Source organism: Excalfactoria chinensis, chromosome 18 (assembly GCF_039878825.1).
Source record: "Excalfactoria chinensis isolate bCotChi1 chromosome 18, bCotChi1.hap2, whole genome shotgun sequence".
In the NCBI taxonomy this organism is placed as follows: Eukaryota; Metazoa; Chordata; class Aves; order Galliformes; family Phasianidae; genus Excalfactoria; species Excalfactoria chinensis.
Genome location: NC_092842.1, coordinates 542,903 through 565,795, shown reverse-complemented (window position 1 = coordinate 565,795; position 22,893 = coordinate 542,903). Strand labels below are relative to the sequence as shown.

Here is a 22,893-nt window from a genome sequence, read left to right as displayed (position 1 = left end):
GCTAATCCAGATGTGCAATAAGGTGCCATGTGTGACCGGCTTGAGCAGTTCTGGGGTGATGGGGCCGATGGGGAAGAAATGTAAGGTCAGGTTATTTTTTGGCATAACAGTTTGCATCTTTGTGGTTGCATCACTGGTGCTACAACTTGCACTACATCTTGTAACATCAAGGTTTGGAAATGATGGATGTGTGACTGGGAAGCAATGGGCACCTTGGCACCAACACACTCTTATTCAGCAGGAAGGATCCCTGATAGCATTTGTGATTGTTTTTAAATAGAGCTGTTGCTTAACTCGCCAAATAGCAGTGCAATAACGCCGCGTGGCTGGGTCAGCACGGGGATGCCACAGGAATTAATAACAGAAAATGGCTCACACTCACTCACTTCCTGCAATTTCCTTTGCTCTGTGAGTTCAGGCAGAACACATCGGTTCTTGCTGTCTGCATCCAAAAGTGCCATCAGGAAAACAGGCAAAAAATGGCATGGAAGACAGGGAAGATTAAGGGAATCCTCTGTTTCGCACCATGAAGGTGAAGGACAGCAGCAGCAGGGGGACAAAGCTGAAAATGCGTGGGCTCTGCACGTGTGAAAGCAGCAGTGAGAAGTCACAGTGCCCATTTCTGGCCCCAGTGCAGCCCCAGACCCCACAGCTCAGGGATTTCATTGTGGTGAGGGCTCAGCAGGGGCCTGGTACAGAGATCCCTGGCTGGAAATGGGCACTGCAGCCAGGGAGGAGAAGGAGCTCAGAACCAGGCAAAATTCTGAGGCCGGCTGGGCAGGAGGAAAGGACAGAGAGCAGGAAGATGCCAAAGGTCTGCAGAAGCCCAGCAGTACCTGAAAGAGCAGAGCGAGCACCCTGACCCAAACCGAGGGAGCAGCCCTGCATGCTGCTCTCCTGATGCTGAGTTGGGTGCCCAGGGCCACACGCCGTGCTGAGCCCACCAAAGCCGTGGCACAGCAGGCAGGCCCTGTGCCCAGGGGCTCCCAGAGTGCGGGATGATGCTCAGTGGGATTTGAACCTCAGGTGTGTGCGGGGGCTCATCTGCAGAGCTGGGCCGCAGGTCTGACAGTGGGGCCGTGGGTTGCAGGTGTGCTGCACGGGGCTGGCCCAGAAGCAAGGCCGGGGGGCGGCGTGCCATAGGCTCAGGCCATTCCCCAGCCCCGAATCCCGCGTGGGACACAGCGACATCCCCGTGGGCTGTCTCCCTAACCCCCCCCTAACAGAACTCCCCCCACCAGCAGCGCAATGCTGAGTCACCGCGCTCCCCCCCACACACACACACGCTGTAGCCGCGCCGGGGGAGGGCACGGAGCAGGCGGACCCCCCGGGGGGCAGCGTGTTGGGGAGAGGGAGGGCAGGAAGGAAGCGGGGCTGAGCCCCGGGGGGGCGGCGGCGTGCGGAGGGGGCGGGCGCGGGGCGGAGGGCGATGCGGCCGCGGGCCCCGCGCTGCCGCTGCTGAGCGAGAGAAATGTGAGCCGGCTGCACCACTGCAGCGGCACTGCGGGCGCCGGGAGCGCGCAGGGAGCGCGGCCGCGCCGCCGGCAGCGCTGAGCCCCGCGGGACGGCGAGGAGGGAACCGGCACCGCGCGGAGCCGCCCGCCTGCACCTGCCGAACCCAGCCGAGCCCCCCCTCAGCCCGGCGGCCGCTTGCATCAGCCCTCGGCGGGGCACGGCGCGGCGGCCGGGGGGGGCGGCGGGGCCGAGGACGGGGGCTGCCCGGCTGCGGGGCTCCGCGGTGCCCCCCGGGCCTTCGTCCGAAGGATCGTCTCTCCCCCACCGACCCCGGGAGCGGGGAAGCGGCCGGAGGCTGCGGCGGGGCCGTGGGAAGCGGGGGGAGGCGACGCGGAGCCGACAGCATCCCCGAGGAGCCGGAGCCGCATCCCCGCGCCTTTCAGATAACCTTTAGCCGCACCGAGCGGGGCCGGAACGCGGCTCATGGCCGCACCGGCACCCCGCGCCCGCAGCACCGTCCGTACAGCCGCAGCTCCGCAGGTAAGGACGGCCGCGGGCCGGGAGCATCACCCTGCGGGCGCGCAGGCGCGCGTGTATGTCGAGGCACATGTGTGTGCATGTATGTACGCGCACATGTGTGTATATGCACGTGTGTGCGTGTGTATGTGCACATGTGTGCGTGCACGGCTGGGCTGCGGCCGTGGCTGCGGCTTTGCGGGGCTTTGCGCTGGAATCGGAGCGCAGGGGCCGGGTGTGCGGAGAGCCGGGGAGGTTCGGGGGGGGCGGGGGGCTGCGTCGCCCCGAGGGTTCGGTGTCGCTGCGGTTCGTGCGCGGAGGGGTGTGACGGCGGACGCTGCCCGGATGGCCGTGCCCGTGCGCTGCTGCGGGTGAGTGCGAGGGCTGCGGGGGTCTGCCCGGGGGGGGGGGATCGAGACTGCCCGCGGGGTGCGGGACGGGATGCTCACAGGGCCCCACCGCAGCTCCCCCCCCGGGTCATCCCTCGAGGTCAGCCGGGCTCCTTCTCCGCAGCTCTCGGGTATCCAAGGCTGAACCCGTCGCTGCCCCCTCCCCTAACAGATGGCCCCCCGGCCCCCTCCGTCAGGCCTGGCAGGGAGCAGGCGTCCTGCTAACAGGATTTGCGGCATGATGGAGGAGAGCACAGCAGAGCGCCTTCGCACTTTCCGGGTTGAAGGGGGGGCTGTCACCGCGTTGTCCCAGGCAGAAAACGTCCCCGGGGCGCTGCCCGCCTCCCCCTCTGTCCCCGAACCCAGGGTCGAGGGCAGGGAGCGGCGGAGGGGGAGAGGAGGAGGGAGCGATGGTAGCAGGGACAGATCAGGAGCGCGCGATAGAGGTAAAAATAGATCCACAGAGCAGAGGAGGGGCTAAACGTGAGCGAGAGCCCTGAGCAGAGCAGGGCCGGCGGGAGCCCCCCCGGGAAGATGCTGTGTGTGTCGGGGGGGGTACGCAGACCCCGCGCTGCGGGGCGCATCCCCCGGGGCAGAGGAGTCTGCGGGGCCATTCCCAAGAGGGGCCTCAGGGGAAATGTGTGGGGCGGACGGAAGGACCGGTAGGGCCGGTGCTGAGAGAGCAAACTACGGGATGGAGGCATGCAGCCATCGCCGGCACCGTGCGAGAAGAGCCCCGGGGAGCACGGCAGCCAACATCCTCTTGCTTTTCGTTTGCAGTGAGCACAGAGCTGAGCTGGAAACAGAGGCACCGACTGCAGCGAAAAGACGCGTGGCAGCCCCGGCTCCAGGCAGGATGAGCCCCACACCTCGTGGGAGCCCACGGTGACAGCGAGTGGGAGAGCCGGGAAGTCAGCGCTGAGGAATCCGCACCAACGCCACGAGGGTCCCTACGGCGCACGCAGGAATCGAGCTGCAAGGAGGCGGGCGCTCCCCCCACGGCACTGCCCACGCTCCAGCCGGGCCCCCCTGCCCTGTGTCCTCCCTCACTGCCCCACACGTGGGCATCCTCTCACCCTCCCCGTGCGGAGCTGCCACGAAGGCAAGGGGGAGCTGCCTTGACACGGCCGCTGACAGCGATGTTGCGCTGACATCCCGCGGGGAGCAGATGCTTTGATCGCCTGCCCGAGCGCATCCTCAAAGGCAGGGCAGGATGCGGCCGTGAGCAGCGCCTTCCCGCCTGCACCCTGGGGCGGTCAGAGAAGGGACACAACGCCCGCACGTCCCCACGATGCGCTCCCACACCGCCGGCTGCCCACCGTGCTCCTGCTCCAGAACAAGACTGAAAGCGCTGCATGCTGCCAGCATGTTGTAGCCTCATGCAGGCGTCCCTCGGAGACCCCAGAGCGGTGGACGGTAATGTGAAAACGATCCTCATGTCGTGTCTGAAAGGGCAACAGGTCATCATTAAAATGGAGGCGATGAAGATCATCCACCCGGAGAAGTTCTCGGAGCTGCAGGCGGCACCTCCACGCTACACACCCGCTCCGCGCCGGGAGCCGCCCCTGGTGGCCAAGCGAGCGTGGCCCTCTGAGTCCGAGATCATCGTCAACCAGGCGTGCGGGGACATCCCGGCGCTGGATGCCACCCCTGCGCCGCTGCCGCTGCCCCGGACTCCCCCTTTGCCGCGGCGCGAGCGCGGGTACCAGGCCCAGCGCAAGGGCAGCTCGGAGGTGTGCTTCCACCGGCAGCCGCCGTCGGACGAGGTGATCGTCAACCAGTACGTGCTGCACCCCTCGACGCCCTGCGAGCCCCTCGAGTGCCCCACCTGCGGCCACATGTACAACTTCACCAACAAGCGGCCGCGCATCCTCTCCTGCCTGCACTCGGTGTGCGAGGAGTGCCTGCAGATCCTCTACGAGTCGTGCCCCAAGTACAAGTTCATCTCCTGCCCCACCTGCAAGCGGGAGACCGTGCTCTTCACCGACTACGGGCTGGCGGCTCTGGCAGTCAACACCAGTATCCTGAACAGACTGCCGGCCGACGCTCTGGCTGCCAACCCGGTGCAGTGGAGCAGCGACACCGACCGCAGCTGCTACCAGACCTTCCGCCAGTACTGCGGGGCCGCCTGCACCTGCCACATCCGAAATCCGCTGTCTTCCTGCACCATCATGTGAGCCCCGCGCCCCGGCCCCGCGAGGGACAGGACGGCACCGCGTGCACCAGCAGCGCCCGGCGTGGGATGCTCCGTGCACGTGGGGATGTGCCAACCCTCAGCACGGCCACGGACTGGCGATGGGGATGCCACACCTCGGGACGCAGCACAGAGCCAGTGGCAGCCCCCCGTGCACCTGCAGTGCTGGGGAGAGGGACGTGGCGACGCGGCACATCCCTGTGCATCCCCAGCACTGAGCACCCCCCTTCGGGCTCCTCTCTGGAGTGGACGCTGTCCTGTCGGTGGCACTGATCTCACCACCCCGTGGCTGTGGAGTCCCCAGAGATGCGGTGCCCAGCGCTGGGCACCAGGACAGCCCCACCGCCCCCCTCTCTGTAATTTATTTGCCAAAGCTTTCGTCTCAGCGGCCACGCGCCGTGCGCTCGAGTCGCAGCCACACCGAGCAGACACGCGGCCGTGCCCCCCGCCGGCCCTTGAGGAAAGCTCCTGTTCATCCTCATTTTGGAGGATTTTTCCCCATCCGTCCCAGGCCGCTATGCGTTCACAAAGGCATTGAGCTGCACCCGTTCTCTGTGGGACACCCCCTGGGGCTGCGAGGGACCCTGCGCCCGGCGCCTCCTGTGCACCGTCTTGCTTTCCCCAGAGCATCTGGATGGAGAAGTTTGCTGCCAAAAGAGCAAAAAAAAAAAAAAAACAAACAAAAAAAAAGCCTAAAAAAAAAAAAGAAAAAGAAAAAAGAAAAAGCCATAATTTGCAGGTTCTCCCTCAGGGCTGAGCACTGCAGCACCAGGCAGGAGGCTGAGCCCCAGCACGGCCCCCAGGACACTGGGGCTGGGGGAGCTGGGGCCCTCATTGAGCTGCCCCCTCCCACCCTACATATCTGGAGCCAGGACCAGCCCCCAGAGCACAGCACCCGCTGGGGATGGGGCCTGTGGAGCGGTGGGGCAGGTGATGCCCTGGCACTGCCCCGCTGCCCGGAGCTGAGGGCATGGGGAACGGGGGCCGACCCTGATTCTGTTCTGCTCTGCCAACGCCTCCCACCGCTGGTTGTGACGATGACCATGTTTTATACCCGGCCTTGTTCAACCCCGACCAGTCTCCCCAATAAAGATTATATTGGAACGAAGGGCGAGCAGGTGTATCAAGGCATGATGCTGTGGGGCAGTGGGGCTGTGTACCAGCGGGACACCACAGCTTGTTCCCATGTGCTCCGTGGGGCACTGATGATGCAGACAGACCCCAAGGATGGGCTTCCCCAGGAGCAGGAGCTGCTGCATCCCCCTGTGGTTCATCCCCTGCCCCTGCAATGCTAACCCTGTGGGCACTCACAGAGGGACACGGGGGCATCCAGAGCAGCAGTGCTGCAAGAGCAGGACCGGGCTGTGGGGTTGGCACAAGGTAGGATGTTCTGCACCATGAGCATACAGCACCTGCAGGGAGCACCCAGCACCTCTCCCAAGTGAGCACTGGGGTTGCTGCTGGGGAGATGTGCAGCTGGGCCATGCAGCCTGGCACACGGTGGGGCATGACCAGCCCCAGTAGTGGGATGGCCCCAACCTCCCCTCCAGTGGGAATGCTGCATTGCCCTCTGGCTGTCCTCAGTGCCCCAAAGGGAGCGAAGCCCCACATGCATAGCCCTGGGGCAGCTCTGCCCTCCAAGCAGGGATTTGCCCTGTTTGTTACATAAGGATGAAGGGTACAGCGCGTCCTCCCCTCTCCGTGGTACCTCTTGGGCACAGAGTAAATTTAACGCCACTAATTTGATTTTGAGTTGCAATTAAGGAAGAAATGGGGCCTTTCAGGGCTGAGTGCTGGGCGCCAGCATTTCTCCAGACCTATTAACCTCAAACAAGCGCTTGCTGGGGCTGGGGCCCAGGAATGCTGCTAAGGGACAGGACCTAAGTGCCAGCTGTAGGGGGAACTCGGAGCCTACTAGAGGCCCCCCAGCACCCCAAGCCAGGCTCCCACAGCTGTGACCAGGCAGAGCTATGTGCCTCAGGTTGTATATTCCAAGCACACTGAGTTCCATTGGCTGTGAAAACACAACAGAGAGCTCTGCCCCATCCTGCCCGAGTTGCACAATGCTGCTGTGCAGCCTGCATGGGGAACCTGGGCACGCGGCAGCCATGGGAGCAGGGAGGAAGCTGCTTGCAACAGCTCCTTCCAGAAGCCTTGCACAACAGAGTGCAACCCCAAGACGTGAAGATAACGGGATGTGGCACAGAGCCGAAGCAGCTGGGACAGATCCCAGGGCAGCACTGGTCCCACATCATGGGGCCCAAAAACACCAGCTCTGAGAACTGGCGTGTTCAGTGCATACCTCTGGTGGTGTGCAACATGGGTGCTGCTCAGCACAACCCGTCCCTCAGCCCTGATGTCCCCACTGCCACCTGCCAGAAAAACAGGAGGGCTTCAGTGACAGTCACCAGGGCAGAGGTGTTGCTGGGTGTGCGGGGATGGGGACAGACACATCACCGCAATGGGGACACCAGGCAGCCCCCCTTGTGCCATCAGCTGCAGGGAGCTGTGAAGTATTTGGGGCGAAATCATGTGAGAGAAGCTGGTGAAAGGGCACAGGGTGGGGGCATGGGGCAGTGGGGTGGGGGCTGTGATGGAGGAGGGGAGGGACTGTGGGATGCAAGGGGACGATGGGGCAGTTGAGATGTGGGGGAGGGCTGCAGGGAGGTGTGTATGGAATGGTGCTGGGGGACACGGGGTGTGCATGGGGAGACGGGGCTGTGGGACATAGCAGGGCATGGTGCACATGTGTGGGAATGAAAAGCTCTTCAGAGCAGCAGCTGTGGAGCAAGATAAACAGCACACATGGGAGCAGCTCTAGGGGCTGAGCCCTGCACCCTTCTGCAGCATCGCCCAGCCCTCAGCACGCTTCTATTGGTGCTAAATATAACAGAGTCCTTGTGAGCAGACACGGACACCACATTCCTGAGGGACAGCCCTTCCTGCGCTCCCCAGGGCCACCGCCCCACAGCCGGAACCCCATCTCTGGGGCCTGGGGGGCATTCACTCTCTTCCTGCCCCTAAATGGCCTGGAGAGGGGGAAGCGGATTGCTGGAGGATGGCATTGAGTGTGGTGCTCCCGTGCTGGCCCCCACGGAGCTGCTGTGTTCTGGTTCGCCCCAAAAAACCTGTCCCCTCCACAATGTAATGTAGAGCAGGGACATGTGTCAGGTGTCCCACGTGGTGACAGGGCCCTCCCCTCCCTGCAGGCCCAACAGAGCCAAAAAATGCCCTTCAGTCAGGCCAAGCTCGCACTTCTAATGGAGCTGCTCCACATTGTATAAATAATTGTCCCTCGGTGTGATGGGGCGGTGGTTCAGGGGGGTCTGCTCTTCTGCCTGAGCCATTTCAGGATGCCCCTCTGCCTCCTGTGCTGTCACGTGCTGAGGAAGCAGCGATGCAGTGACAGTGCCCTGTTGTTCCCATGGTTGCAGCCCTTTGCAGGGACCCGTGGTGCATTTCTAGGGAAGGAAGGCAAAGTGGAGGCATTTGACTGCTCTCAGAACTCCACAGGGCACAGCGGTGCCAGCCAGCCCTTGTGGGGGTGGCAGGGTGGGGACAGGGGACAGTATGGGGAAGCAAGGATGGATGCCAGTGCTGAGGTTCTCCCCAGCCATGCAGGATGTGCCCAGTGGTCCCAAGAGCAGCATCAGGAGCTGCCCCCCCCATCCCCTGTGTCCTGCCCAGCACTGCCCACATGCAGCTGCTGGGAGCACAGTGGTGTTTGCTCTCTTATCTCCGTGCAGGGGGAGGTGAGAGGTGTGAGAAAGGCACCAGCGCTGGCTGGCACCATGCATGGAGCTGGAGGCTGTGGGGCGCTGGGGGTGCAGGTGCCCTCTGCCAGGGGACTGGAGACCATCCTGTGTCCCCGTGCTCTCCTCGAGGCTCTGGTCAGCCCCCAGGAGTGGTGTGGTGGATGCAGGCCCTGCCCTGATGTTCCCTCTCAGGATGCCATATGGCAGGGCCAGCAATCAGCACCCAACACCCCCCACCATGCTCGTCCCCATCCAGCACCCAGCACCATGACACCCTGCCAGGCACCAAACTCAGCTGGACCTCATAGTGGTGCAAACACTGTATTTTCAGTCCATGCTGGAGGATCCATCTGTCCCAACCACACACAGCTCAGTCCTGCTCTGCCAGCAGAGCCCCTTTGGGGACATGCCCTCACTGCGGGTGGGCAGAGCCCAGCCCCTGCCCCATCCACCCGTCCCTGTGTGTCTGTGGCATCACACCACGCCGTGCCCTGCAGGACACAGGAGACGCCCGGCTCTGGGGCTGCCTCACCTGCCCAGGCTCACTGGCAGCACCGCAGCCCCCAGGGGCACAACCCCAGCGCTACTTATCGAGGATGAGGAAGAGCAGCACCATCAGGACGATGGGGAGGAAGATGAGCAGCAAGCTGAGCAGCTCGGCCGCCAGCAGCAGGGCCAGCAGCAGGAGGTAACAGCAGCGGCATCGGCCCTGCAGCCGCCCCAGCGCACGGATGAGGCCGGGCGGGTATCGCACGCAGGGCAGGCAGCCGAACATGCGGCTGGTGTGGAAGCGCACCTGGAAGTGATGCTCCAGGGCACCGGCCAGGCCTGGGCGGCGGGGCGGGAGCGCAGGGGGCCGGGCGGCTGTCAGGGCAGTGGGGGGCCCGGGCTCGGCGTGCAGCAGCAGCAGCTCCTCCTGCAGCTTGCAGATCTCCCACTCCAGCATCGGGGTCTTCTGGCGGCAGATGGGGCAGCGCACACGGCCAAACTCGGCGCTGTCGGCCGTGTCCATGATGGCACGCAGGCAGGTGTGGCACAGCCCGTGGTTGCAGTTGAGCAGGGCTGCTTTGTGCCGCTCGTCGTCATAAGGCTCCGTGCAGATGGGGCACTCGTCCTCACTGCCCAGCGGCGCGCGGCACAGCTCCGGCACCGTGCTCTCACTGCTCACCATCTCACCGCCCTCAGCTGAGAGGCTCAGGGTGGAGCTGGAGGAGCTCTCCAGGCTGGGTGACCCCTCCGAGGGCAGCGGGCTCTCCCCGTGGGGCAGCACAGGGTTGGAGGCGGTGGGGGGACCCTGTCCATCCGTCAGAGCAGCACTGCAGCCAGGCGGCTCGTGGCAGCCGTGCAGGAGCGATTCTGTCACATCCTCTGCCTTCGTTGGGCTCCAGTGGCCCCAGGCTGTGCTGCGACCCTCACTGCAGAGTGGGGGTGGCTCCTTGGGTCCCCCCGGCCCCCCGGGTTCATCCTGCTGTTCAGTTGGGCTTCTTTCAGCATCTGTCTGTGTGCATGGAGGGCCAGGCCCCAGCTCCTCGCTTGGCAACGGCTCCATGGACACCCTCAGCCCCGCTGCCAGGAGGGCTTCAGGGCAGCAGCGCAGGATCCCCTCATCCCTCCAGCACGGCCCGGGGCCACGTGCCAGGTCAATCGCTCAGGATCAGCCGCCGCCCGGCGTGTCCCCATCGCCCCCAGGGACGGAGCAGCCCAACAGGGGCATCACCGGGACCGTCCGTCCATCGCCGCCTCCCCAGCGCTGCTGCGGTGCCGACTCACCGCCGTCCAGGGAAATCCAAGGCGGCGCGATGCTGGGGCCGGCCCGGCTCTCACCGGTCTGGTTTGTCGGCTTCTGGAAGCTGCTCAAATGAAGGCGGCCCGGGGCAGGCGGCCATGGCTGCACCAATCAGCTCCGTGGGAGCCAGGGAGGAGCTGGGCCCGTGGCCGCCTCTGCCCCTCACCCACGATTCACACCCCACGGAGCAACACGGGGCGCCGAGGCCAGCGCTCTCAGGGACACGGGCACGGCGCTGCCCCCAGCTCAGTCCCCAGCTCAGCAGGACGGGCTGGACACGGCCCCAGCACAGCCCTCGAGCACCACACACCCGCACCGGACCCCTGATCCCACGTGTGGGAGTGTGGCTGGGTCACAGCACGGCGTGGCACCCCTGTCCCTTCCTGCCCCAGTCTGCTCCCAGGGATTGTCCCAGGCTCTGAGTCATCGCAGCCTGGTCCCTAATTGCTATTTACGTTGTGACATGGAGTTCAAGGAACTGGGTTAGGAAGATGGTGGCTCCGGTCCCAGTGGGGCACGAGCAGGGCTGGCGGCACAAGGGATGCCATGGAAAGGGCTGGGGATCGCTGACTTGCTTGGGCCAGGCTGGAGGCAGCTCACAGGGTGGGACAGAGGATGGGTCCAGCAGTTCATGGAACAGGAAACCAGCAGTGGCACTCCAGGAGCTCAGGGCTGAACCTCTGGTGCCTGTCCCCACTGGCCTCGGCCACCAGAGACAGGGGAAACAGGTCTGCCAGGGCAGCCTCCCACTGCAGGCACTGCTGCTGCTGACTAATGCCGGGTGGGGAGGCTGCCATGCAACAGCTCACTTCCTTTAGGTCCTACCACAAACAACGGCCGCAGCCAAAGCCGTAGCTACAGCAATGCCTATGGGTGCTGCTGGCCCAGCGTGGGGACACTGTAAGCTGAGGACCCAAGATGGTGGCTCAGTGCTGTGACAGCCAGCAGCCTCCCACTACAAAGACCCCCGGCCCCAAATCTGGGGGAGAGTGAGTAAAGGGAGCCAGGCCTCACCCACAGCCCCAGGAGGTTCCCTTGCCGTTCCCTGGGAATGGGGCTGGGTTAATGTGCGCCCTCTGCCCTAGCTTGGATAACCTCAGCCCAAGGACAATGCCAGAGGCAAATTGTTCTGCTGACTCCTTTATTCAGACACAGCTCAGGGAGCCACGCTTACGACCAGGTTTCAGACTGGAAGCGCTGGGACCGTTCCAGGGCTGATAAATACTCTTCTGCTTCGGAGGGAGACAGGCCACCTTCCATCTGCAGCACTGACTGCAGGGCTTCAGCCACCGCTGCTGGCATCTGCTTGGCATTCCTGGAAGAGAGAGCACGTGGTGTGACAGGGGGAGCAGGAAAACAGGCACATCCACCTCCCCCCTGCTCCAGTGAGGCAGCCAGACCCAGCGGCCCAGCACAGCGCCTGCCTGCAGTGGGAACCTGCCTCACTCACAGTGCAGGCTTCAGCCACCAGTAAATGACAGCTTCAGGACACAGAAAGCACTGCCATTACCCACACAGGGCATCTAAGCACTGGCATCTGCAGGCAAAGATGTGCCCTCAGTATCCACTGCAGAGCTGAGAACATCACAGCTCAACGTTCCCAGTTTTGCCTCCTGTATTTCCCATCAGCATCATTAGAGGCACAGGGAACAGCCCCGAGTCATCATTAAACTGCAGGAGGGCAGGAAATGACCCTTTCATCTCAGAGAGGCATTCAGTGGAAGAGGGGTCTGATCCTGAGCTGGGCAGGACAATGGCTGCAGGGGAGCAGGATAAAGGCACCACCAGCTCAGCCTCCTTCCAATAAAGCCAGAACGTTTGTTTTGAGGGTGGCAGTTACAATGGAAATCAAAGTAAGAGAAACGGTGATGTAAACACAAGCTCCTGTGTAAAAATACCCCCATAGGATCCAACGCTCCCAAGTGTGATTATTTCTAAGGGGAAAGAAGGAATTCAGCCTTTTTCCGGGAGTTTCATTTGATGAACTGTGTGACAAAAACAGTCAGTAAAACAAAATCTGCAGGCAGCTCCAATGGGCACAAACACGTCCTTGCTGTTTCCCAAGAACCAGGGAGAGCTCTGACTCGCATTGAAGCTGATTAATGTCTCAAAATATACAGAAAGGAGGTCTTCTGTTTTTAGAAGTCGTGCTGCTTCTGAGTCAGGCGCTGGTATGTGACTGCAGGATACTGGAACTGAGGCTGTGATGGAGAATGTGCCAAGTGTGTGTTTTCTGCAGGAGCAGAGGCACCCTCAGCACGTTGGCTCTGGGTAAGCTGGGCACAGCCAACAAGGAGGGATAGCCCTGAGTCCCCAGCTGTTTGCTCAGGGCTGAACCGTAGGCCAAAGCCCACCTATGTCAGTAGTTCCCACAGTAACCTGACATCCATCCTCATGGCCTCTCCAAAATCCCACACCAGAGAGCCACACAAGCTCCTTTCTATGCAAGATGTACAACCAGATCCGAGCCCCAGAGCTGTGGGTTACAGGTCCCAAACAGCCCTGCAATGCAGGGAGGCACGGCAGAGCAGGCAGCACTGCCAGCACAGGAGCAATGAGGCAGCCAGCGGCCCTTCCTGGATAGTAAACACAAATCTCATTCTCCCAGGAATGCAGTGAGGCCAGTCTCACCCTGCAAGGCACCAGGAAGTGCGAGACATGCAGGAAAGAGCCTCCTGCAATCACTGCTCGTGTCAACGGCAAGGCACAGTCGTGGGGCTTGTGTCCTGCCTTCCAGGTCATGCAGGTGCAGGGCAAACACCATTGCTTGTCAGCTCGTGGAACCCAAAGTCTTTCCCAATGCTCTCCCCTGGGCAGTCTCCTCCCTGCCCCAGCAGTACCAGGGCAAGCAGATGAAAGGATCTGTCCAGACAAAGAGCCACAGAGGCAGGAACACAGCTACAGACACACCACTGCCCTTCGTCCTTGTGCGGACACCTCACTCACCCAGCCAGGTAGATGTGAGCGCTCTGGCCGTTCAGCAGCTCCCATAGCAGCCGTCCATTCTCCCGGATGCGATGCTGAACATACACCTTCTCCTCCTGCAGGAAACAGTGCTCAGCCCACCAGCAGCACCAATACCCACCTGGCCCTCACCGCACAAGGAAATTGCTCCCAGGGTCCGCATGCAAGAGCTCAGGGCAGTTCTCCCTTTGGAGAATGGAGGGCACGAGGTGCTCATCAAAGCAGATCAATTCTTGCACAGGGCAGAACTTCATGTGCACGTCAGTGCATGTCAGTCCCATCCCCTGCCCCTTCACTGTGCTTACAGACTGGCTCCAGCAGGCCCACGGCACAGACCAGCAGAGTTCCTAAAGGGTTAATCCTCACCACTTCGTGCATCCTGCCTACAGCTCTGGCACCTGCCCAAAAGGAACTCCATTGCCAACGTGCTTGAATTCACTGCTGGCCCAGACAGCTCCTCCGTGACAAAGGTGACACTGTGATGCAGACCAGGCCTCTGCTGCGTGTCCCACCATGCTGGGCCCTGCAAAGGGGCGAGGTGAGCCACAGGCACAGCCTCCTCCCTGCACTGTCACACCTCCCATCCAGCCCCAAGGCAATAAGGCTCCTGACGCATTTCAGGCTCCGGAGGTGTGTGTGAGAGCACCCCAAGCAGCTTTGGCCCCATTTGTCCTAAGAGGTGTCACAGTGCACTCAGGTCTCGCACGATGCCAGCAGTGCACAGGAGAGTCAAGTCACCTCTGGGCACAGCTCCACAGCTCTGACCCCACTACAGGAGGTGCAGGAGGTAAGTAAGCCCTTTGCAAGCACCAGCACAGCCAGCCAGTAGCCCCGACTTCAGCATAATTAATGTTAATCAGCTAAGTGCTGATAGAGGCTCTATCAGTGAGGCCAGGGCACTGAGCAGGCCATTTATGGACCTACAGCTACCTAGAAACCAGAGCACCTCAGTGACAAACTCAGGTCACAACGTCTCAACTAAAGCCCAGGGCATCCTGCTGAGAATTAGCACCAGTCGCATTAGGAAGGGATCAATCTGCTCTGCAGGGCAGAAGCGATGTGACAGAAGGTCACTACAGAGGGAACCTAACAGACAAGGGAAATCCTGCTCAGCTATGGAGCATCCCAGCTCGTGACAGGCTCTTTATGAAGAAATGAGTTAACCATCTGTGGCATCTGCTACAGCTGCGGGCAGAATGGCTCCACATCCCACCTGGCCGTGCTGCCGAGCAGGTCCTTGTGCAGAACTGCAGGGACACAGTGGCAGCAGAACCCAATCTGTTTTGTGCTGCAAAGTCTGCAAAGCTGGAGGGGCCAGGAGGAACACACTGCTGAAAGTCCTATCCCTACAGAGTCTGTGAGGGCAGGAAGAGTCCCCGGGGCTGCCCTTCAGATTTGGGGAGCTGTATGTCTCCCATCCACTGTGTAAGCCAACAGAAAAAAGACAAGGTACTCATCCAAAAAGCCTCTGCTGTGCCACTCCTGTTAATCAAAGACTTGGAAAGCTTTCACAGAGGCACCCAGCTCATGCTTTACAAGTGACCAGATAAATGATGCTGGCTTCATGTCAGTGCATACACACAGCCAGGAGAAAAGGACCTGCACAGCTGAGCTACCCAGGAATACCATTCTCACTGACCCTTTTCATCAGATATCTCTGTTTCAAAGCCAGGCTGAGCTTTTCATACTATCAAACGATCGGGTAAGGCAGTCACAGTCCCAGCTCACTGACTCACTTCTGCAATTTAAAAACCTTGCAGCCCAGAGAAAGGCAGAGATGCCCACCAAAGGCACTGGCTGGGAAATAAGGGAGGTGTGGGGTGTTCTACCCTCCTGGGAGCTTCTGACTACACTGCTGAGGCTCTGGGGAGCTGGCACAAGGGCACCATGAAATGGGGCAGGAAGCCAAGCTCTTCAGCTTCAGTTGGTGATCAGAGGGACACAGTGGGGATGGCGGCATTCAACCAAGAAAGGTTATTGCTTGGTGACTCCCCCCCCCCACCCAGGAGGGCTGGGAGCCACTCACGTGGCCCAGACAAACAAAGCTGGCTAACACCTTATCAGCTGCGGCACTTGCCAGCTCCGTCTCAGTGACCTTTCCAGCTCAGCACAGTCAGTTGTGTCACAGATTGGCTCCTGTGCTGCTGGTGGTAATCTTGGCCAGCACCCAGGTGGTGCAGGGGAGCAAGGTAATTGCCATGCCACCCCACCAGGTCCTTCACAGGCACAGGGACAAAAGCCCCAGCAGGCTCCCATCAGCACTGCCGAGATGCTTCTTGTACAGCCTGCTCCTCCAAGAACTAACCTGGTCCCTGGAGAAGGCTGTGAAAAGCATCAGAAAGCCCTTTGTCACCAGCTCTTCCCACTCTGTCTGGCAGTAGAAGTCCTTGGATTTCTGGCGGCAGCCAAAGAACAAGCAGTTCCCTGTGGAGAGCAGATCAGAAGGGCTGTGCTGGGTAGACCAAATGCCCCGTGAGGGCCATCAGTACCCATGCAACTCAAGAACTGTGTGTGAATGCACATGACCTGTGAGAACCAGAGGCTGGAAATCTGGGGCGTGGTGGGCAAGTAGGGCAGGATGAGCCCTCGCAGGGCTGCCAGCTCCCCGACATGAGCTTATTAGCAGCCTTCTGCAGAGATGCACAAGTGGGCCAGGGCAATGACAAGGGCAGAGGGAAAACTGCTTGTGCACTAGCAGACAATCTCAGCAAACCAACTCCACTTGCAGAGAAGCAAGAAAGAGGCATTTCAGAGCCCTGTCCTGCCCCAAGAAGCAGCCTGACAGCCCAGCCTGTGAATAACCACATAGTTTGCACACATCAGACTCTTTCTGGTGCTGACCACTCTCAGAGCCCAGCTTGCTTCCAAACACAGTAAAGCTCAAGCCTGTCCAAACCCACAGGAGCACCCACTTCCTCATTCCCATAAGCTGAACATAGACTTGCCAGCACCAAGGTGCACCCCACGCCCACCCCTCACCCTTCAGTCCTTGTGCCACTCGCTCCTGTACAGCTGCTCGGAAAGGTGCCACCCCTGTGCCAGGGCCAATCATGATCACAGGAGTGTCAGGTTCAGCTGGGAACTTCATTCCTCCTTTCTTCACCCAAAGAGGTACCCGGACATCACCTGCAAAGCAAACAGACTGGTTAGGAAGGACCATCCTTCCCAGAGCTGTTGCAATGAGGCTGGAGATGTCCAGCAATAAGAGCAATATCACCTGCAGGAAGCCAGAAGCAGCCCTCTGCAAGTACTGCAGAGCACACTGCTGCTGGGAGTAGGAGGGTGAAACAAGTGGGAGCAAACTGGGAGCTCACAGTTCTCAGGGCAAGCTAGGGGAGCACATCATGCTCCAAAGATGGGAGCAGTGAGGAAGGCTGTGCCTTTAGCCTGCCCTGTTGGCAGTGGCAGCTGAGACAGTTCCAGCATGTCCAAGTAACATTACCTTGCTCTGGGTTGAGAGATGCCAACCACGTAGAGCAGAGACCACGGCGGGGCTTGCTGAGCCGTGTCTTGTACTGCACTACTGCTACAAGGATCTGGATCCGGCCAGGGTGAGCCTGTGTGCAGATAGGAGCCATGAAAACCAAGATACCCAGCACAGTTCAGCAAGGAACACCCAGTGCCTCCACCAGGAACAGCTCATACCAGGGCAACACTCATCCCAGCTTGAAACAGCTGCTCAGACACAGTACAGAGCAGGGTAAAAGGGTTTTCCTATTGCAGCACAGCCATAGAAATGCTCTGTGCAGCTGGCAATGGTGACAGAGACAGTTCAAGCCAAGAGCCCTCCATGGAAAGCAAATGCCATCAGTGCTTGGGCTGACATCTGCCAAGCCACATGGCTGGATCTCACCGCCACCTCCCGGCAGCAGAAGGAAGCAGAAGTACAGCCTTCCCACCTGCCAGCCTCCATAGTACCACATCCCAGTGTTCCCCGTGACAGCAGAGCCTGTACTAAGCAAGCCCCAACACTTGCAAACACCTTAACCTGCAGTGGGGGTTCGGGTAGGCTGTGGACATTCACAGGGTCAGGCAGTGCAGCCTGAACACCCGTGCCATGCATAGCACCAGCAGTGCCCTGACACTCAATTCAGTGCCTGACATGAGGCTGAGAAGGGCTGAGCTCTTACCAGCATGGAGGAAGCAATGGAGAAGGCGCGGGGTCTGATGCGAGGGATGAGGTCTAGCAGGTATTCAGGTGGAATGGCAGATGTGGTGTGAGGGAAATCCCAGAGGGCCTGCAAAGCCACGGAGAGCCAAGATGGTGCACCTCAGAAGGCAGCCTGCCTGCTTTTCGGAGGCAGCAAAAGTTGTTCTGTACCACTGCCACCCTCACCCAAAGGCCCCACACAGCAGGGATTCTCTGAGCACCAATCTCCCTGTCCCACTGCCCTACCCTCGTCCCCAGGTTGCAACACAGAAACCACAACAGAGCCCAAGAATTTGGAGCAGGTCTTAGCCTGCTTATTCCAAGGACACTTGAGAAAAAAAGTGAATTAAATTCCTCAGTCGATGAATTACTGCTCATCATCTGTCTCCTCTGCCCTGACTGCTTTATTTCCATGGCACAGTCCTCAAGGATGGGTCTGCTGTGCTCCCCCAGGCCAACCTCAAGGGTGGTCCTGCGAGGCCGGTTGCAGTAGTTGTACAGCTCTTCCTGGCCCTGTGCAGAGCTGAATTCCTGTAGCTTCTCCCGCTCCAGCTCATTTGTAGAGAAGTGGGACAAGAGCTCAAAGAAGGAGCGCCGTGGCACGCAGGAGATGTCCAGGTAGTGAGTGACCAGGTGTCGGATGGTGCAGGGCTGCAGCAAATGGGCAGGGAGGGCTGTGCCTGTAAGAGAGGCACCAGAGAGAGCTCAGAGCCAGCTCTGGCACTTCCCAGCCAGAAGTCCTCACAGCACTGTCTAGCTTCAGGTGGCATCAAGCAGAGGGGCTGGCAATTGCTCTGCATCCTTTTTAAGGTCCAGGACTTCTCCCTTCCTGCTGCTGACCACACCAGGCAGGCTGCAGAGGAGGATATCAAGGGATTCACATGCTCTCCCTGTATGGGTAAAAAGACTGTGATGCTGAAGATGTCTACTGTGTTTTTTCACTTTTGGAGGCAGTTGGGAAAGAGAGGAGCAGTTTAAAGCACTAAGGAAAGTCTTGGGGTGATGTTTTCCAATAGATCTTATACTGACTTCCTGCCATCTTCAGTTCCTCAGACCAGGGAGGTGATGGGAGAGGAAAGAAAAGAAACCTCTCCTTGCACCATGCAGACTGCAGAGCCACAGCAATGCCTGGTGAGTGGGTGCCTCCAGGAGGACTTTCTGGTTGTTGGTAGCAGTGTGTGGACAAGCACCTCCATCAAGACTCTGGGGTGCAGGCAGAGCCAGGGAACCTGCATGCCCCAGCAAAGAATCATAGGCATGGATGGGGGCAGAAGTGAGAGCAACCTGACTTGGGTCTTGGGCTGGTGAGTGTGCAGGATCTTTCATGCTCTGAGCTGCTGAAGACATAAGGCAGCACTGATTTCCCTGCGTCCCTCCCATGAGCCATGTCAGCCCTAATGATGGACCTATATGCATAGAGAGTTGGGAGAGAAGGAGAGCCCCAGCACTGCAAGGCAGGCAGATGTTCTGTATCAGCCAGCCACCCTCAAATCTGTATTTCCTTATTTACTGGATCTAAAGCAAAGGAAAAGCAGATCTCTGGGCCTGACAGAGAGGTAAAGGGGTAGCCAGCAGCACCTACCAGGCTCTGTGGGCTTCAGCAAGAAGTATTTGTCTGGATCCAGGCGAAGGAGCTGGCAGAACTGTTGCACATCTTCAGGGCAGTTCTGGGGCTGGATCATCACCACGTCTCCAGCGCTGAACCTGCAAATACAGCAGGACCTGCTGAGCATGGCCACAGGCAACCCTGCAGGCAGAGCACCGTGACTCCAACCAGCACCCACAACAGAGGAGAGGCCACAGCTCAGCCAAATTCCCAGTGCCTCTAACACTAAGCTCCCTAATCTGACCTAGAGCTGGCCCACAAAGCAGGACCCACACTATTGTACATCCTCCTAAGCCCTGACTTTGTCATAGAGTGGGACAGTACAGCAGGCTGCAGTCTCAGGCATTACTGAAGAAGGACAGAGGAAATAAGGAAGATTATAGGACATCTGATCTCACACAAAAAAAAAGCTTGAGGGAGCCAGAAAAACACTCACGTGATCCCTGATCCTGCGACATCGAACTCAATGAGCCGGACATCCTGGAAATGGGACTCGGCTGTGATGCGCTGGTTGGACACCATCCGGGCAGCAAAGGGATGTAGCTCAGAAGGAAGAGCCCTGTGTAGTGTTGGCTGCAGCAGGCTGCTGTCAGAGTGCAGGGAATCCTCAGCCAGGTAGTGCAGGGTGTATCTAGGGGGCAGACTGTGGGAATAATAGCAATGCAGTCAGTGCACCTCCATTCCACAGTTTATCCACTGCCTTAGCTTTACAGGGAGGCAGGGACACTTTGAAGTCTCCTACAACATCCATCACCCATCATCCCCACCCCTTGGAGCTGGCTCACAGTAAGAGATCACAATGCAGCAATACTGTCAGGAGGAGATCTTAAAGAGGTTGGAGAAAGCAGAGCAAAGTAAGTCCATCTAGTGGGAGTTAGGTCTTAGGGATGCTTGGGACATCAGTAGCTTTGTGGGGAGGTGTCCTGGCCTCCACCCGGGAAGCAGAGAACAGCCACAGAAGACATTTCACACCAGCCATTTCCAGCAAGCCTCTACACTCACCATACATCAGGACTGATGACCTCAAGGCCAGGAGGGAGAGGATACAGGGCAAGGATCTTGTTCCATAAAGCTAGGAGCCATGGATCAACCACTGCATCTGGCCTGCAAGTGAGACACTGATGTTGCAACAAAGTTGTGCCTCCTTCACGACCCTTCCAAGCCCCAGCAATGTTACCCCTACCATATGCACTACTGTCAGAGTTCAGGGAGGCTGCAGTGCCACAGACAACTGTGGCTTTGCCCCCCTTGGTGGGTGTGACATTTCTTGGCCGATGCTGGACCTGTCCTGGGACACAATCTCTGCTGCCCTTTTGCAGCACAGGCACTCATCCCCTTGCAGTTCTACAAGACCCAGGCATATGCTGGGGGTCACAGGATACGCCGGTGAAACAAATGACCCCAGCCTTGGCAAAGGAGAGCCCTGAGTAGAGACCAGCGTGCTCACACAGAGCAGGAGGCCACTGGCCATGTCTGGAGAGTGGGAGCAGTAGTGCAACACAGCCCCCCACCCCATCACCCCTTCATGAGGCTCTTACCCCAAGTCATGCTGGTCATCTCCCAATGCAACCGGCAGCAGTGGGTTGCCCCCAAGCTGTAGAACCCGTTTGTGCAGCTTCTTGGCAATAAAATTAAACCTAGGCAGAGAATAATCATAGCTGTGGAGGGCAGGGCTCCTCCAGCAGGACAGCAGATGCTGGCTACACAGGCTAGCATGTGCTGCCAGGGCTATGCCAGAGCCCAGGTCCTGGGGGTTGGAAGGGACGTAGACTGGTAGGGCAAGAATTCTGAAGACAGGCATGGATTAGGTTTTGCCTGAACTGCTGCTCTAGTGTCATTCCCTGACTCTGCTTGCCCACTCCATGCCCTACCCTCTCACCCAAGCTGCAAGGAGCAGCTGTCACAGCAGGCAAGGAGTGCAGGAGCTGCCTACTTGGGATAGGAGGAATCACCAAGGCCCAGCACGGCGTAGTCCATCTGGCAAAGGGAAGTAGGAGGCAGGTTCTTCCGGAACAGAAACCGCCAGAACATCTGCAAAGAACAAGGCCAGGAATCACACTGCTGCGCACAAACACCTTCCCTGCCTGCCCACACACAGGGCTCCTTCAGCCCTCTGCTGAGTCCTGACGAAGGTGGGAGCGCAGCCTTCTGCAAAAGTGGCTCCTGAAAGCAGCTCTACTGGCAATGGCGCTCTCTGAGCTCCCTGCAGACCTGAGAATGTTACAATGGCAGGGTCCCTCTCAGCTGCCAAAGCTGCTGAAATCTCAGCAGCCTGCATTCCAGCAGTAACTGAGATGCTCCTTAGCATTACAAAGGTTGGCAGCAGGGCACTATGGCTGAAGACAGACTCTGATGGGCCATGCTGACTAAGCCAACACCTGCTTCACTCTGCATGCTGCCCCAGAAGTGTCCTCTCCCCCCCAGAAACAGCACTTAAAGTTACTTGTAGGAACGAATGAGATCGGCGGATCAGATACACAGAAGCAACAAGGACAGAACAGAACAGATCGTACCTTCATGTTGTCAGGCGGGTCACCCTGGCCAGTGGTTGCACACACAAACACCACCAACATCTCATTGATGAGGTTTGCCTGCAGGCAGAAACAAGCTTGGAAACGTGCAGCTTACAGATGTACACGTCCCACAAGGGTGGGAGATGCCCAAAGCCCAGCAATGGTGCTGGTGGGGATGGAGCTGCCTGGTGCGGCATCCTGCCCGTCACTCACCACATCGCAGCTGTCCAGAGCCTCCACTCTGCACTGGAAGTGCCGGCGCTTGGCCTCCCTGCCGATTCTTTCAGCTGTGTCCTGCGCTGTCCCAGTCTGGCTGCCGTAAAGAACGAGGATTCTGCGCTCTGCCATCTGCAGGCACAGACACAAGGGGAGCAGCAGGTGAGGCCGTGCAACAACAACCACCACCAGCTTCCAAAGGAGCGCCGAGCAGCTGCGGGCTGAGGTGACATTAGCGGGCTGGCACAGCAGACATGGGGACGAGCGGCCCGGGGCAGCGCCCAAAGCCCGGTAACGCGGCACGCACCATGAGCTGCGATGCTTCCAGTTCACGGCCGCGCAGGGAGCCGGGCGGGAGGGCGGCAGGACGGGTCACCGCACAGCGAGAGGGACACGAGGGACAACGGGACCGAACCGCGCTCAGCCCGCACCGCCCGGCCCTACCATCACTTCCGGCTCGGCCACTTCCTGCGACGTCATCACGAGGCGCCGCGTCCCGCCGGGCGCAGGTGGGAGCGGTGCGGCCGGGCTCGGCCCGGTGGCCGCGGGCCCCGCGAGGAGCGACGGCGGGACGATGCTGTTCTCGTTGCGGGAGCTGGTGCAGTGGTTGGGCTTCGCCACCTTCGAGATCTTCTTGCACGGCCTCGCCCTGCTCGTCTTCTCCGTGCTGCTGGTGCTGAAGGTGGACGGCGAGGCCTCGCCGCTCTCCTGGTGGGTCGTCTTCGTCCCCTTCTTCGTCGCCGACGGCCTCAGCACGTACTTCACCGCCATCGTGTCGGTGCGGCTCTTCCAGGACGGCGAGAAGCGGCTGGCGGTGCTGCGGCTCTTCTGGATCCTCACCATCCTCAGCCTCAAGTTCGTCTTCGAGATGCTGCTGTGCCAGAAGCTGGTGGAGCGCACGCGGGAGCTGTGGTACGGCCTCATCATGGCGCCCGTCTTCATCCTGCTGCAGCTGCTCATGATCCGGGCCTGCCGCGTCAACTGAGCCTGCGGGCCCGGCCCGGCTCTGCGGGCTGTGTGGGAGCAGCTCCCCGTCCCGCCAAGCGCCGTGTTTCTGCAGAAGGTGCTTTTGCATTCCAGGCTCGCTCAGCCCTCGGTGTGAGCCTTAACCTGCCCCAAGTGCAGCACTTTGTGTATAGCGGTGTATTTAAAATAAACGCGCATGGGACACGTTGGTTCATTCGTTGGTTCGTTCCTGTCTTCCTTTCTTCCCCAGAAAGTATCTGTTCTTATAACTGCTGTCTGAGGAGCGCGTGGAGCTGGAGATCAATTGCTCCCTTAGACAGACGGCTGCTGCTTTTCTCCCTGGTGAGCTCTTGTGCACAGGGAGGGAATTTCCACTGCTGATG

At 59.9% G+C, this 22,893-nt stretch overlaps 3 protein-coding genes across 4 annotated transcripts; 1 reads left to right on the top strand and 2 right to left on the bottom strand.

Moving 5' to 3' along the window:
• Window positions 1-1,341: 1,341 nt before the first annotated feature.
• On the top strand, window positions 1,342-5,680 carry RNF208 (ring finger protein 208). Of its 2 annotated transcripts, none has more exons than XM_072352955.1 (2): window positions 1,342-1,995; window positions 3,141-5,680. In XM_072352955.1, exon 2 carries the CDS (start codon window positions 3,716-3,718, stop codon window positions 4,535-4,537), a length of 822 nt encoding a protein of 273 aa, XP_072209056.1. In that variant the 5' UTR covers window positions 1,342-1,995; window positions 3,141-3,715; the 3' UTR covers window positions 4,538-5,680. The 2 variants fall into 2 exon arrangements, with proteins under 2 accessions (XP_072209056.1, XP_072209055.1); XM_072352954.1 differs by lacking the exon at window positions 1,342-1,995 and adding an exon at window positions 2,224-2,342 and having other exon boundaries at window positions 3,141-5,679.
• A 3,212-nt stretch (window positions 5,681-8,892) lies between these two features.
• Window positions 8,893-9,858, bottom strand: LOC140260586 (ring finger protein-like). The gene has a single exon (XM_072353097.1). The coding sequence runs from the start codon at window positions 9,856-9,858 to the stop codon at window positions 8,893-8,895; it is 966 nt and encodes a 321-aa protein (XP_072209198.1).
• Window positions 9,859-11,225: 1,367 nt separating this feature from the next.
• NDOR1 (NADPH dependent diflavin oxidoreductase 1) lies at window positions 11,226-22,718 on the bottom strand. The gene is made up of 15 exons (XM_072352715.1): window positions 21,852-22,718; window positions 21,542-21,676; window positions 21,329-21,406; window positions 20,749-20,846; window positions 20,354-20,452; window positions 19,818-19,919; window positions 19,252-19,458; window positions 18,792-18,913; window positions 17,669-17,889; window positions 17,190-17,297; window positions 16,502-16,616; window positions 16,039-16,185; window positions 15,365-15,483; window positions 13,042-13,136; window positions 11,226-11,410 (listed from the first exon to the last, which is right to left on the bottom strand). Exons 1-15 carry the CDS (start codon window positions 22,617-22,619, stop codon window positions 11,266-11,268), a joined length of 2,559 nt encoding a protein of 852 aa, XP_072208816.1. The 5' UTR covers window positions 22,620-22,718; the 3' UTR covers window positions 11,226-11,265.
• Window positions 22,719-22,893: the final 175 nt, after the last annotated feature.